General features: G+C 33.1%; 1 protein-coding gene across 2 annotated transcripts; it reads right to left on the minus strand.

The window, feature by feature from the left end:
• Nucleotides 1-11,310: 11,310 nt before the first annotated feature.
• Nucleotides 11,311-14,735, minus strand: LOC127876010 (perlucin-like). Of its 2 annotated transcripts, XM_052420834.1 has the most exons (6): nt 14,656-14,735; nt 14,403-14,491; nt 13,952-14,054; nt 13,323-13,468; nt 12,287-12,390; nt 11,311-11,476 (listed from the first exon to the last, which is right to left on the minus strand). In XM_052420834.1, exons 1-5 carry the CDS (start codon nt 14,696-14,698, stop codon nt 12,307-12,309), a joined length of 465 nt encoding a protein of 154 aa, XP_052276794.1. In that variant the 5' UTR covers nt 14,699-14,735; the 3' UTR covers nt 11,311-11,476; nt 12,287-12,306. The 2 variants fall into 2 exon arrangements, with proteins under 2 accessions (XP_052276794.1, XP_052276793.1); XM_052420833.1 differs by lacking the exon at nt 11,311-11,476 and having other exon boundaries at nt 11,698-12,390.
• Nucleotides 14,736-14,942: the final 207 nt, after the last annotated feature.

The following is a 14,942-nucleotide window of genomic DNA, read 5'->3' on the forward strand; positions in this document are numbered from 1 at the left end:
CGCTAGGCAGCTTGCTGTAAAATGACGTTGTTTCGATGTCGTTATTTGACGTTTTATGTAAATTGCGTCACTCAGATTGTGACTTCAAGACGTCGTGAAATATACGCGGAGAGCGTCCATACCAAAAACGATTAAAATAGCCGGATACCACTTATAGCCGTAATTAACACAGTAACCGCACGTAAAATGTTTGTTGTAATTTAGTAATAATTATTCTCCTTTATGAAAATGTAAGTCATGCTTTACACTTTAACAATTGCGAAAATAAAAAGAGATTCAAAACGCCACGTAAACACTTGGTAGATAAAAAGTGGGGTATTATCAAAGAAATTTCGACAAGCTTTTAGTTTATTAACAAAATTTTTCCAAAATACCGGTACTAGTAAAGGGCATGTTAAAGACGCTCAGGTCGTGAAAATAATTTACGCGAAACGATTGAATAAATTGGAGAGTTCTGATGTTGCCGTTAAATTTTGTGATACTTCGATGATTGCTTATATAAAGTATAAAATACATCACCTATTGTATGAGCACGGATGGCCAAGTGGTGTAAGCGTTAAACTTTTACTCCAGGGGTCAGTGGTTCGAGCAAAGTTGAGGGTTACTTTTTTCTGTCTTTAATTGTACTCTTGTTCTTTTACTGGAGCTTTTTAGATCCAATGTGTACATTTATCAATATAAAGCATTTTATGACAAACTTAAATACTTGCCAAAATCTGTAAATAGGCCCCTTTAAAGTATGTATGTATCTCTTCGCGTTATTTCAACTCAAATACATTAAATTAAATAAATTTAATATAAATATACATTTTTCACTAACGAGGCGTATTTGTTAGTATTTCTATTTTCGCGGGGCCTTTAAATCCGTCGGAAATAATATTTTCATAAAGAAGAGCAAGCATAATTTGTCAAAAATAAAATGCAGTTTGCAATTACAAAGTCAACATTTCGTGCAGCTTTTTACACATTTTTGGGTTTAGTATACATATACATAAAGGTGAGCAGAATACGAAAAGAGCAACGTTAAATGAATAAAATGGCTATTACCTATACTAGTATTCGACATGCTCATATAAGACAAAGACGTAAAGGGCTGGATACTAATGCAATAGTATAGTACTAAAACTGGACCTGTCCAGCTGCTGGCCAAATTTAACTCGACAATCGTCTTAAATACAATAACGTTTAGCAGTACGTTTTTACGGCCGAGTTATTGTAAGGAAAGTCATCAAGTACACACAGCGACTTATCGTTTTCTCCACGCATTGGTGAATTAGTTAAGATGTGTATCGAAAATTACCGGTAGATCATACGCTAAACTTTACATCGGTATACTAAATTGTGGGTATGCGAATTATAATCTCGATACTTATATGTGTTACAGTTAATCTGTGAAACTAGGAATTTCACGAAATTCCTAATCGATTCAGGATTTTCGTGAAATGACTATTTCACTTAGGTACTTCACATAATGCCTGATTACTTCACAAATTTCACGAAATGACTGAAAAATGCCTTCAGTTGTTTCATGAAATTTCTGAAACGATTTCAGCTGTATTCACAATTGTTAACTGCTGTATAAAATGATTACGACTGAAATTAAAACATTTACTTATTCAGAAAAATTAAACATCTTTGAAAACCTGCATCAATATGAACTCTAACAAGATATTTCACACTGTTTTCATACTTCAAATATTGAAACAAAAGATGAAAATAATTTCTCATATATAAATCAATCTCGTATCTCTACTCAAAAAATAAAAGTGTACATATTTGATAGTTCCCATTATATTAGATCAATCTCATTTTACTTCTCAATTTTGAAATGGACACATGTCAGTAAAACAACAATAGAACACTTCTAAATGAATGTTTGCTACATCATTTTGTATCATCTAGGAATTATTAAAACTTGTATGTGTTTAAGAACACTCTTGTGAAATACCACATGTCAATCACTTGGTACATTTATTTGTTTTTACAAGTCAGACTGTTATGGCATCTACTATAACAAAGTCTCTGGGCCTTAAAACACTTGCATCTTATTGTCTGGCACTGTCTCTTCCAAAGGCTACAGTCGCTCATCCACGCTACAAGGATGTCTTTTATGTCACTGTTGGCTTTTTAAACAGACCCTTGACTTTGTGGATGTCTGGGTTTTCCATGTACCATAATGAGTTGCAGCCACAACTCTTTCAGCTCTGTTATGACTTTATAATAATAATAATAATAATAATAATAAAATCTTTATTTAAAGAAGATAGACTTGTTAAGAAATACATCAGATGAAATAACATAATATGCAATTTATATAATACATTTCTTATTTTCAACAAGGTCTTCTAGAAAGATACAATTTACAACAAATACATCATATTTCATCTTGAGCAATAAGAACAAAACATAAAGAATCATATATGCATGCACATATAATGATGTATATTATAATTTAAAACAAATGACAGACATAAAACTACAATAACCATCTATGCAAGAACAGTATTTAAACATTAAACTAATGTTATTTACTAAAACAACATGAAGCATGTTCAGTTTATTTCATAAAGTGTGGAAGAAAGATAAGCTTTTAATTTTTTCTTAAATGTAATTAAATTGTTTGTTTGACGTATATATTGGGGTAACGAATTCCAAATTGTTTTGCTAGAAAATTCAAACGATTGTTTGAAATAGTTTGTTTTGGGTAATCGCACTAGCTTTAAATCCCCCTTTTCGCAAGATCGCAAGTTCTAGTGATTATTTTGTGAAGGTGTCAAAAGGTCACGTATGTATGTTGGGGTTTGATTGTGAAATGCTTTAAATACAATAACTGACGTGAAATAGTGATTACGCTGTTCGAAAGTCAACCATTTTAGATCTTTAAATAGTGTTTTTGAATTAGTGTTTTACTTTTTATTTAAAATATGTGCACCACAACGCTTTTGTATTTTGACTATTCTATTAATTTCCGTTTTGGCCGCTGAACTCCAGGTAACGCATGCGTAGTCGGATATAGGTGAGATATAACCATTATAGAAGAGCTTACGCATTTCAAGGGTTAGATATGGTTTTATTTTTTGCAAAAGAAACATTCGTGATGACATTTTTTAACAAACGCTGTTAATGTGTAGTTTCCAAGATAGAGTATTGTCAATATAAAGGCCAAGAAGTTTTTGACAATTTACTGTTTGGATCACCGTATCTGAAATTTTAAGTTTTAGATCTGTTATATTTTGAGCTTTCCGTTTTGACCCTAATACCATACAAGTAGTTTTCAGTGGATTAATAATCATGTTATTAGTTTGGCACCAATCATTTACAATTGAAGGATTTGTTTGTAGCTTGTTTTGAAGTGTTTGAATATTTGTTCCCACAGTGTGCAATGTTGTATCATCAGCATACATTGCAGAATCACATGTAAGACCTAGCGAAAGATCATTAACGTAAGTAAGAAATAGAAGAGGTCCTTAAATAGATCCTTGGGGAACACCAGCAATGATGCTTTTACAAATAGAGGTAGTGTTTTCTGCTTTGATAAACTGAAATCGATTGCGGAGATATGAAGAAAATAGGTCGCATGACCTATCATTAAAATGATAAAGTTTTAATTTGTGTAAAAGAACCCTATGGTCCACAAGATCAAATGCTTTTTTAAAATCCAAGAAAATTGTACCTACCAGATTTGCATTATCAATTTGTTTAAGCGTTGAATCAACTATATTAATCAATGCTGTTTGACAAGAATGATATTTGCGAAAACCCGACTGAGTTTTGTTTAATAGACCTGTAGATTCTAGATATATATGCAATTGTTTAGCTATATGCTTTTCAAATATTTTAGATATAGTAGGTAAAATTGATATTGGTCTATAATTATTGGGATCTTCTACCGATCCACCCTTGTATAAAGGTATTACATTTGCAATTTTAAGCAAGTCGGGAAAGGTTCCATGTGATATACAGTTATTTATAAGAGCAGTGATTGGTTGTATAATGAATTCTTTGCAAAGTTTTATAATGCTGGGCCCTATACCATCAGCCCCAGCAGATTTGTTTGAATGAAGTTGATTAATTAAAGTACTAACTTCTGATGTAGTAATAAACTGAACAGAGAAATGCTTAGATTCTAGCTTAGCATCTAGATATGTTTTCAATGAGTGGAAATCGTGTTCAGCAAATTTAGTCTTTTTAATAAGTTTCGAGATGCCAACAAAGTGGTCATTAAGTGCATTAGCTACATTTGTTTTACCAGATATTATCTGATCATCCTTCCTTATTACATTTGGCAAAATAGAGGATTCTGTGTGTTCATTTGATGCTAATTTAATAGTTTTCCAGAGCGATTTCGCACTTGTTTTGTTTTGTACCGCATTCGAAAAATATTCTTTTTTTGCCATTTTGATTGCACTGTTACATTTATTACTTTGGCAGTGAATTCGGATCCATTATCGCTCTGTTGAATTGATGGAGCCCCAAACAGTAGGAAAATGTCTAGTAGTTGGTAGGCGACTTCAGTCGCTCTTTTCGAAGTAAGTGGCCTTAGGACAACACATTCGTAAGGTGGCACTGGTAAACCATTATCCATTTCTAAATTATAAATGTCTTCCGTATTCACACTTGAAACATTTTAATAGCCCAGGAAATCAATTTGTATTGTTATCAAGTCACATATACAGACTAAACAATATGGCCCGCGTCATGCGAAAATGGGTATTATTCCATATGCGGCCAGATTAGCTCCTGACAAGCCTGCGCATGTGCGCAGTCTGGTAAGGTGCTTCCCTTTCCGCCAGGGAGACCACGAAACCTTGCGTGGCTTTATAGCGGACAGCGTAGCTCCTGACCAGACTGCGCATAGGGCATACAATCCATTTTCGCATGACGCGGCTCATATGTCAATAATTATAAGATCATAGAAAAACCTTTTTTTTAAACTAATCAATATGTGTATACAATGGTATCATTTTAAGTACTTACTACACTATTAAACAGAAAGCAAACATTTTGTTTAATATCAGTTATCAAATCCAGACAGAGATACGTTTATCCATGTTTTAATTCAGTCTCGTTTTGGAATTAAAAGCATTGGATTATGTCAATGCTGAATAACTCTTTTATCTTTTATCTGTGTGTGTGTATGTTGAATGTGGTGAGTGTAAAATAAACAACAACAAAAAAGAAAGATGATCCTTCGAATGTGTTTAATAGGTATCGATAACGGTATTTGAATAAAATAAAGAACATTTTATAAGTCATTCTATAAGATTAAATTAATTATTTACGCGTTGATGTAGCATTATTTTGGAAAGTCAGTAACACAAGATGAAACTTAAGGGTGTTAAATGTTTCAAAAGCAGTATTAGAACTAAAAACACAAGCCAATTCACGTCCGTTTTCATACGGAGGGCATTCGAGCCCAGACTGACATTTCGGTTCTATAAAAAAAGAGGACGTTCTGGTCATCTTAGTTTTCGCTACCTACACTGCTTTCTGGTCGCCGATCAAGTCAGACATACTCCGTTACCGCGACAAATCCCGCGTATCTGCTCACAGTGTAGCCGCTGTATTCATTGTTCCAGCCCGGATAGCATTCCGTCCTACCAGGTATCATGAGAGAGGTTGCTGAATGAAGGACGAAGACAGCGCATGGTACTTGGTGGCCAAATAAGTTACGACCTAGGAATTGAACTATGTCACTGGTTTGGTGGGGCCAAGAGTCATATTCTACACTGGTAAAAGATACCTCGTTGTGATCTGACGTCGTGGAGTAGTCCCACTGGGGCGAGTTTGATAGTACACTATTTTCTTATGGCGGATATTTTAGGTAAAATATCTTAAATTTTAACGATAAAAGACGAAGTTACGATCCGGACAAGCTGTTTTATGTCAAATATTACATTTGACCTTTAAGTGTGCCCTTGACCTTTGAAGTTGTGAGACGTGTTTAAAGCAAAACGTCGTCTACTCCATGTTGGCATTTTTGTAAATAAAAAAATGACCTTTGACATGTAAGAAAATTGTAACTATAGCCTTTGAAGAAGGGAGATGGGTTTTACGTGCGAAACGCCGTCTCATCATGGTGGTCGTTTGTGGAGAGTAATTTTAAGTGCATAATACGTGAAATACATGTACTTACTGTTCTGATAACCTGTATGTGCCCAAATTAATGTTTGACAACTAAATGTTATCTTAACCTTTGAGGTAGATAGAAAGATGTTACACTAGGCAAGTCGTTTTCTGATGATGGACATTTGTGGTTGATAATATTAAATTGCCTGATATATGATGAAGTTACAGTCCGGACAAGATGGCTTTCATTGTGGTGATGTATTTTTAAATTGACTAAAAATGTTAAAGTTATAGTCCGGACAAGCTGTGTTATGTCCGTAAAGGAACTGAAGCATCTTAGATAAGATTTACATGATTAAGAACAGAGTTACATCCCATGCAAGATCGGACGTCGTATCGTACGCACATACGCTTTCTAGCAAGCTCGACAAAATGTGTAATATAGAAGTTTGTTTCATTTTGGTTTTACGACACATGCGTAGAACATGTTGGCAGTAAGAGAGTTGATTGTCTGCATGTTTTTCTTATGATTGTTCATAATTGCCAACAGATCATTGACATCATTATTTCTATTTGCTTCTTCTTTTTCAAGCCTTTCAATAAACGACGAAGTGTGAAGTAAATATGTGAAGACCATTTATATTTTCGTCTCTGTTGTGTATAATGTTCTTTGTTTGTAGATTTACTTCATGTTTACATCCGAGATTTAAAATATTATATACACAGGACCAGTACGCCCGTACGGATATTATTAATGACCTTTCTGCCAGAGTTGCACTTACACTGTCCAAATACTCCTGTAATTAAACTCTGGTCTTCATCTACAGACTGGATATGAGTTTAAATAAGAAATGTCTATAAACATTTTGAAATGAGCCAATGGCCCTAAAATATTTGAGAGTGATTCGGTTCATTTTACAGATAAGTTACCTTTATTAAATAAATTGTAAGACAAATTAAGTGCATACGTGTACAAGCCCCCCTCCCCTAAAAAATACACACATAGGCACACGCGCACACGCACACACACTCACACGCACACACACGCACGCGCACACACACAATAAATGTGGCTTTTAATTTACTGTAAGATGAACCATTATCAATTCTGAAATGGCAAATCGTCCATCATGTTAATTCGCCACCAACAAGATATGCACTGTTTGTCAATTTTGTTCGTAAAGTACTTCACAGCGCATGAAAATGTCCAGATGAGACAGCTCTGTGTCCGTCGTTGAGGTTCGCTAGTAGGGCCAAAGACTGGTATACATTGTATGACCTCGTAATCCGTGTTGACGTTTAGAAGAGCCAAGTTGGTAAGTCTAAGTATATGTATGTAAACTGATTAACTATTTAGGATTAAAAAAACTGGTGAATGACGGACATTGAAAACAATCAGACAAGAGCTAATAGATATGTATTAAGCTGTCGTTTATATTGCCTCCCGGGGCTTTGCAATCAATCTGACAATATAAAAATAAGCAGCGAATAGATATTGCAGACTTAAAGCGGGTATATACGATTTTTTATATGTGTTTATTTGTAATATATTGATAAAATATGTTACAATTACACAAAATAGACAAGAAAAATTATACATTAAAGACGAATTTCATAAAATGCAGCAAAGACAAATTAGCGGCCCGAGCCGATTGTGACGAACATATTTTCCTACAATAACCGAAGCATTCGTCTTTGTATTAGGATTGGAGTTAGTGTTCGTGTGTCGTATGAATAGATAACGTTGCAGAAATGCAAATAAACTGTTAAACTAAGTTTAGATTCACATCGTACATGTATGATATACATGCTAGCGAATTCGGCTGTACAGCCGTTTTCAATTTCAGAATTAAATATCTGGCTTATTTCGCATTTTTCGACACACGTTCTTCTTAACTTTTATTTTAATTCATATTGAAATATATATATAATTAGTTTTTTACACATTTTATATAAATTCATAAATATTTGACAAAATCGTATATACCCGCTTTAAGGATGTAAATAGAAATGTGTAACAAAAACGCATATGGACTTACAGATTTTTTACCATAAATAACATTGAAACAAATAGTCAACTATTAAAGCGTGTATGCTCTTCATCGTTTCTTTTTGTCATTTGAGTAGCAACAAAAAGAAATTTTCGCACACATTTGTGGACGTCTATCTGGGCAAACTAAATGTTTGATCGTCGGAATACATAATACAGTATATTCACTAATGAAAGCTTATAGTGCGACGGTTAATATCGCATGTCCAACTTACTTCGATTGGCTTTAAAATAGTCAATCTTAACAAACGAAAGGATTAATAAGTCACAAAACCGTTTACATAATTGGTTTGAGGTAATGACGTTGATAACATCATGGCTTTGCAGGCTTTCCTGTTCTAAATATTGGCTCATCTGTTGTAAAAATCAATACGTTATCAAAGTTGTAAAATGTAAAAGTCAACCAGCTTATTAAAGGAAAAGTTTATACATATAATATCGAATTGTAATAACTAGAATTGAGTTGGGTAGGTTTTGATTAATATTATAACTTAAGTCAACAAACTTTTTTTCAGTTGAAATGTTTACATATGGTATAATATAATAATAATAATAATAAAATATTTATTTAAAGAAGATAGACTTGTTAAGAAATACATCAGATGAAATTACATAATATGCGATTTATATAATACATTTCTTATTTTCAACAAGGTCTTCTAACAAGATACAATTTACAACAAATACATCATATTTCATCTTGAGCAATAAGAACAAAACATAAAGAATCATATATGCATGCACATATAATGATATATATTATAATTAAAAACAAATGACAGACATAAAACTACAATAACCATTTATGCAAAAACAGTATTTAAACATTAAAATAATGTTATTTACTAAAACAACATGAAGCATGTTCAGTTTATTTCATAAAGTGTGGAAGAAAGATAAGCTTTTAATTTTTTCTTAAATGTAATTAAATTGTTTGTTTGACGTATAGATTGGGGTAACGAATTCCAAATAGTTTTGCTAGAAAATTGAAACGATTGTTTGAAATAGTGTGTTTTGGGTATTCGCACTAGCTTTAAATCCCCCTTTTCGCAAGATCGCAAGTTATAGTGATTATTTTGTGAAGGTGTCAAAAGGTCACGTATGTATGTCGGGGTTTGATTATGAAATGCTTTAAATACAATAACTGACGTGAAATAGTGATTACGCTGTTCGAAAGTCAACCATTTTAGATCTTTAAATAGTGTTTTTGAATTAGTGTTGTACTTTATATTTAAAATATGTGCACCACAACGCTTTTGTATTTTGACTATTCTATTAATTTCCGTTTTGGCCGCTGAACTCCAGGTAACGCATGCGTAGTCGGATATAGGTGAGATATAACCATTATAGAAGAGCTTACGCATTTCAAGGGTTAAATATGGTTTTATTTTTTGCAAAAGAAACATTCGTGATGACATTTTTGAACAAACGCTGTTAATGTGTAGTTTCCAAGAACGAGTATTGTCAATATAAAGGCCAAGAAGTTTTTTGAAATGATATTTGGCTATAATTATGCATTGTGCTATTTTATGCCAGAATAAAGATATGTTATGTTATATAAAATTGTAACAACTGGAATTGATTTGGTAGGTTCTGGTTGTTATTATAACTTAAAGTTACACAATTTCTACGGCAGTAATTTTTACCGATTACAATTGCTCCAACGATAAACCATGAGTCTTTTACACATAGACCACTCAACCTAAAATCGTCATATTTTTTTCTACAGATAAGACAATTTTACCCACAGGTGTAGGGCGCATGTCCAAGTCACTTAAACACTATCAATTTGCCATAAAACAACATTTTTATCATATTGACCAAAAAAAAAATATTCTTAAAAAAATAAAAAATTCTGATATGATATATATGAACAAGGTAGGTATCTCTTGACACAGAAAAATAACCTTCATCAACATTTTAAGCGATTAATTGCCTAAATGGCGGTCGATTTTCGTAAACTATGTACCATTTTGTTGGGAAAGGTTGCCTCGTGACGAAAAATGACCACAAACAGCTACTTGCGAACATTAACTACAAGAATATACTTCTCGAACTCGTAGAAATGCTAGGTCGGCGTCGATCTTACCGATAGTTCAGTGTCGAATTTACAAGAGTAAAACTATCGAAATACGCCAGTGTTCGAGAAGTATTTTCTTGTAGTTTATGTTGGCAATTAGCTGTTTGTGGTCATTTTTCGTCACGAGGCAACCTTTCCCAACAAAATGGTACATAGTTTACGAAAATCGACCGCCATTTAGGCAATTAATCGCTTAAAATGTTGATGAAGGTGATTTTTCTGTGTCAAGAGATACCTACCTTGTTCATATATATTATATCAGAAAAAAATAGATTTTTTTTTTTTGTCAATATGATAAAAAATATTGTTTTATGACAAAATGATAGTGTTAAAGTGACTGGGCCACGCGCCCTACAGCTGTGATTTTACCTGAACCATTCATGCTTTCTTATCATAAGTGATTCCACTGAACCTTTTCCGGTTATGCCGGATATGGACAGCTCGTTTGGACCATGTGTTTATTTGTTTAAAAGCTATTTTAAGCTCCCACTTTTTATTGATGGGGCGATAGATTTGGCCATTTCCGACAATCCTATCCTCCACCCACCTTCTAGAGCGGTGAACCTTTGCAAACATATCAACCAGCGTCTAAACGAGCAAACCTGTATAATTTTGATGAAATGTTTTCGACATGCCCGAAGAAATGGCCCTTATTGAGTAAAAATAACGCGTTTCATGTTGTTTCGCGCATTAATCACAAAGTACGGTTTCTAGAATGCTGAAACTGAATAAATATATTTAACAACATGCAAAACGTGAAAACCTCCGTAGTTAACGGTTATCTCGAGTTTATTTGTTTCCTATACTCTACTCCATTTTTAAAAGTTACCTCCGTTAATTTTGTGCCGATACCATAAGATTGTATAGACTTTTATAAAACGTCCATCAAGGGTTGAAACTTTTATTCAAATGTATTAACGAGCAAATCCATTGAGTACCTGAATATGTTTTTCAAAATTGGAACACGTTTTGAGTACCTGGATATGTATTTTTAAAATTGGGTTATGTAAGCCCAATGTCATTCGGACAAATGTCTAGATATGAATATATACCGGTGGTATTTAATTAATATTCTTGAACAAACTAGCATTGCCTTATCGATAATTGTGATGAAGAATACAGATATCAATCAATGTATATTTTCTTTTATTGTGCTCTTCAAAATCAGTTTTCAATTATACATTAAACGATGTTCTCATAAATATATGTGTCAGTATTCTGAGACAAGACCTGCACGTATGTTATTGTTTTGTTGCTTGGTTTGTGTACACTGCAAACTGAAATGTACGTAATGAGAATTAATCGCATAGTCAACTGTTAACGTGATTGTCAACGTGCTTATATACATACTGTTTGCTAAGCTTTTAAGCTTATATGCTGTTTGTGCGCCAAGAAATTAACGCATTAATGTTGATGTATTTATATGTAACATTAATACAATATATGTTTTATTATACGATAGTTATACTTTATTTAACACTTAAGAGTCCAGCTTTTATTGGAATCAATGACATACATATATCTATATATCGTACAGATTTTTACATAGAAATTTTAAAGACAAAGGCAATTGCGTCAAAATATGAGCAAAAGGCTATTAGACATCAGCCCAAAACTATTAAATATCAATAAAACTTAACCTTAATAAGTCGATTCTTATGCATACATATTGTAAACGGCCGCTATTAAATCCCTTGGTCTATATTTTCTGTATAATATATAAAGTATTGCCTCTGGACTTTCATTTATGGACATGGCTATACATTCCGTTCGTATAAAAGGCACAAACAATATTACATGTAATTGAATTTTGTTAACTAGAAATAGTACAAACATCACCGTTCATAAGGACGATTGACTACGAACTTTGTTTTTAATATAACCCTTTTTAATCGGTTGTAATTTGGACATGTTTTTGCAACGTTGATGTAATATTAATACTATTAATATTTGTGTTGAATTCTAACCTTTTCATGTATATTTTACGAAAGGTTATGATTATATTAAACTTAAGAATAAGGAGAAATAAAGATTGCAAAATATTAAATAAAATTATAAACAAAATCAGGTCATGTGATAACAACAACCTGGGCTTTAAAGAAGATGCTTATTTGGCAGCTGTCTCGCAGATAAAGTGCTGGAAGTCGGTACAGGTCTGGTCGTTCCAAAAGGGCACATTGTTAGTATTAAGCTGAAATCCGGCCAAAGTAAATTATTATTAAATAAATCAATTATTAAAGGTGGCACATACATGCATGTTTTATAAATGTCGCTACCATGACTAAGTAACTTGTTACCACGACATATTTAATCGTTCCAACTGGTCACTTTCTCATTACAAGCAGTTGGATATGTCATAACCACGACTTTCTAACTATATATTAACCGCCAAATGGTGTCGCTTACCTCACTTCTAGCCTTTTTGCGAGGACACATCCCACAATAAAGAAAAATAATCTTAATCCGTTACTTATTTCTTAATTTTTGTAAACTGTGTTTAGCATAATAAAACAGATAAATGATATTTACCGGCCCCACAATTTAAAAACATGGCATGCTCAATGCTTGTCTAAAACAGCTTAATAGCGAACATTGTAACTGTACATTTTTATTGAGCAATCACATTTAATATGCATTTAAACACAGAAGTGTTTTATATCCTCACCATTAAATCAACAAATATTCGGAATTTCTTTACGGAACCAGCTTATAAAATATAGTTTCATATCTAATTGTATTTAAGTGACACATAGTACATACACATAATAGTTATTATATACACTTTTAATCAAACAGTACTACCCAGCCATCCAAACGGCTTACGGGTCCCTTATTAGACATGAACAAGTGTAGCCCTCTTATGTCTGTTAAAGATTATATAGTAAAAAAAATCACTGATTTGATTTAGGATATAGCATTTATAAATGTCATTACAATTTTGTATAATAGCCATAATAGAGTCATATCTTCACACACAGTATACTTTCTCGTTTTAAGTAACAATCGTTTATAAATAAAGCAAATTTATACATTACTCTTTTATCCGCCGTTAGGCATTAAATTCATTTAAATCTATATATAAATAATAATAAAATAGTAGAAAAAATAGTTGACACATCTCACCGAAATTTCCATGCAATGTTCCGGACCTCCGCTGGGATTTCCAGAGTAAATCCAGAAATTGAAGTAAGTCCCGACTTCCTGTCCCGAGTTAAGCCAACGATACACTCCCTTCACCTGAAGATCCGAGGCTCCTATCCAGTATTCCGCTATAAGTGTACACCACCAAATATTCATAATAGTTGTTTGAATTTGGTGAATTTATAATGTTGCTCGGCTCAAACACCGAAAGCGCTCGCCAAGTCTCGCGCTCCCAGTGTTCTAAGCCTCGCAAAATAAACTTCTCTCTATTCAACGCTAACCTAGTATTCTCTATGTATTTTTCATATGTATTTAATCTAATAAGGCAGTTGCAACACAATCTGCGCTTAATTGTGGATGCAGACCTTTGACCATTTTTAAGTTAAAAGTCCATGGTACAAGAAACTAAAACTATTTAGTTCTACATAAACGATGCAAATTCACCCATGGATTGTTGTTACATAAGTTAAACATTTATTATATTACTGGTAATATATTTAAATAGTTAAATACTCAAAATACAGAATGCGATACAGGTTTAGCACGTCAATCTTGAACCCCGTTTCCATCCGTAAACAATCATATGTAAGGATCCGCATAAATCCACTTACTTCTTGTTGCTTGGGCTTGTCTAAACAGGAATTGATTCTCAGCTTGGTCGTCGATTTTAACAAGATTCGCCTTGGTTGGAAAGAATGCCTCTTTGCATGCTACCTGGAAGCAAGGGCATTGTGAAGACGTTGGAAGGTAGAGCCAATTCATAAGAAACAGATGCGTAATGTTGACATTGATCAGTTGTTGTGTCAATAATTGAAAATGAATAAGATAGTGGTTATTGTACAAGTTTACTTGGAGCTGTACATATATTCACTGCTAAAATGTTTGGGGTAAGGCAAATGTAAAGTTGTCAAGCCCCAAAAATAGATACAAAATAAATATCAAAATATGTATGCTTAGTGTTAATCGATTTAAAAAGTTCATTTATCCATTTAAAAAATATTATTCTATTAGATTGTATAATGTATACTGACAGTTATACTGAAAAGTTAATTAAAAAATTACCTGCGCGCCCATCCAGGTTTCCCTGCTGTGGCTAAAGTGGTAACACGATTCCCTGAACTGCACAAACCCGTCAGGACAATTGCCACGTGCTGTGAATATAATTAATTGAATGGATTTAGGATAGTTTATAAGTTAATATATTTTAAATTATTGATTTTCAAACAAAAAAGTTCTGTGTTATTGTCACCATGTTTAACTTATCGGACAAAACTTAATTTTCAAAAGTTCCTCATTATAACAAAAATCAACATACCTTTCGAAACGACAAGTAACCCGATCATTAGAATAAAGATCATTTTTAAAGGTCTGCGATGCTTGAATTGTCGAAACTGTGATCTGGATATGAACCAGTTGCATGTTTGCATCTACAATATGTATATGCATGAACAGTCAAAAAGCATTCCGCGATTGGATAATTTACTTGGACCGTCACGTGCTATCCTGACATGTGAATGACAGGTATCTTATTTATGGTAGCGGATAGTTAAAGCTGGCGAATTGTGTTTAGCTTGTAAATTACACATTGAAAAGTGTTTATTT

Source organism: Dreissena polymorpha, chromosome 4, assembly GCF_020536995.1.
Source record: "Dreissena polymorpha isolate Duluth1 chromosome 4, UMN_Dpol_1.0, whole genome shotgun sequence".
Classification (NCBI taxonomy): domain Eukaryota; kingdom Metazoa; phylum Mollusca; class Bivalvia; order Myida; family Dreissenidae; genus Dreissena; species Dreissena polymorpha.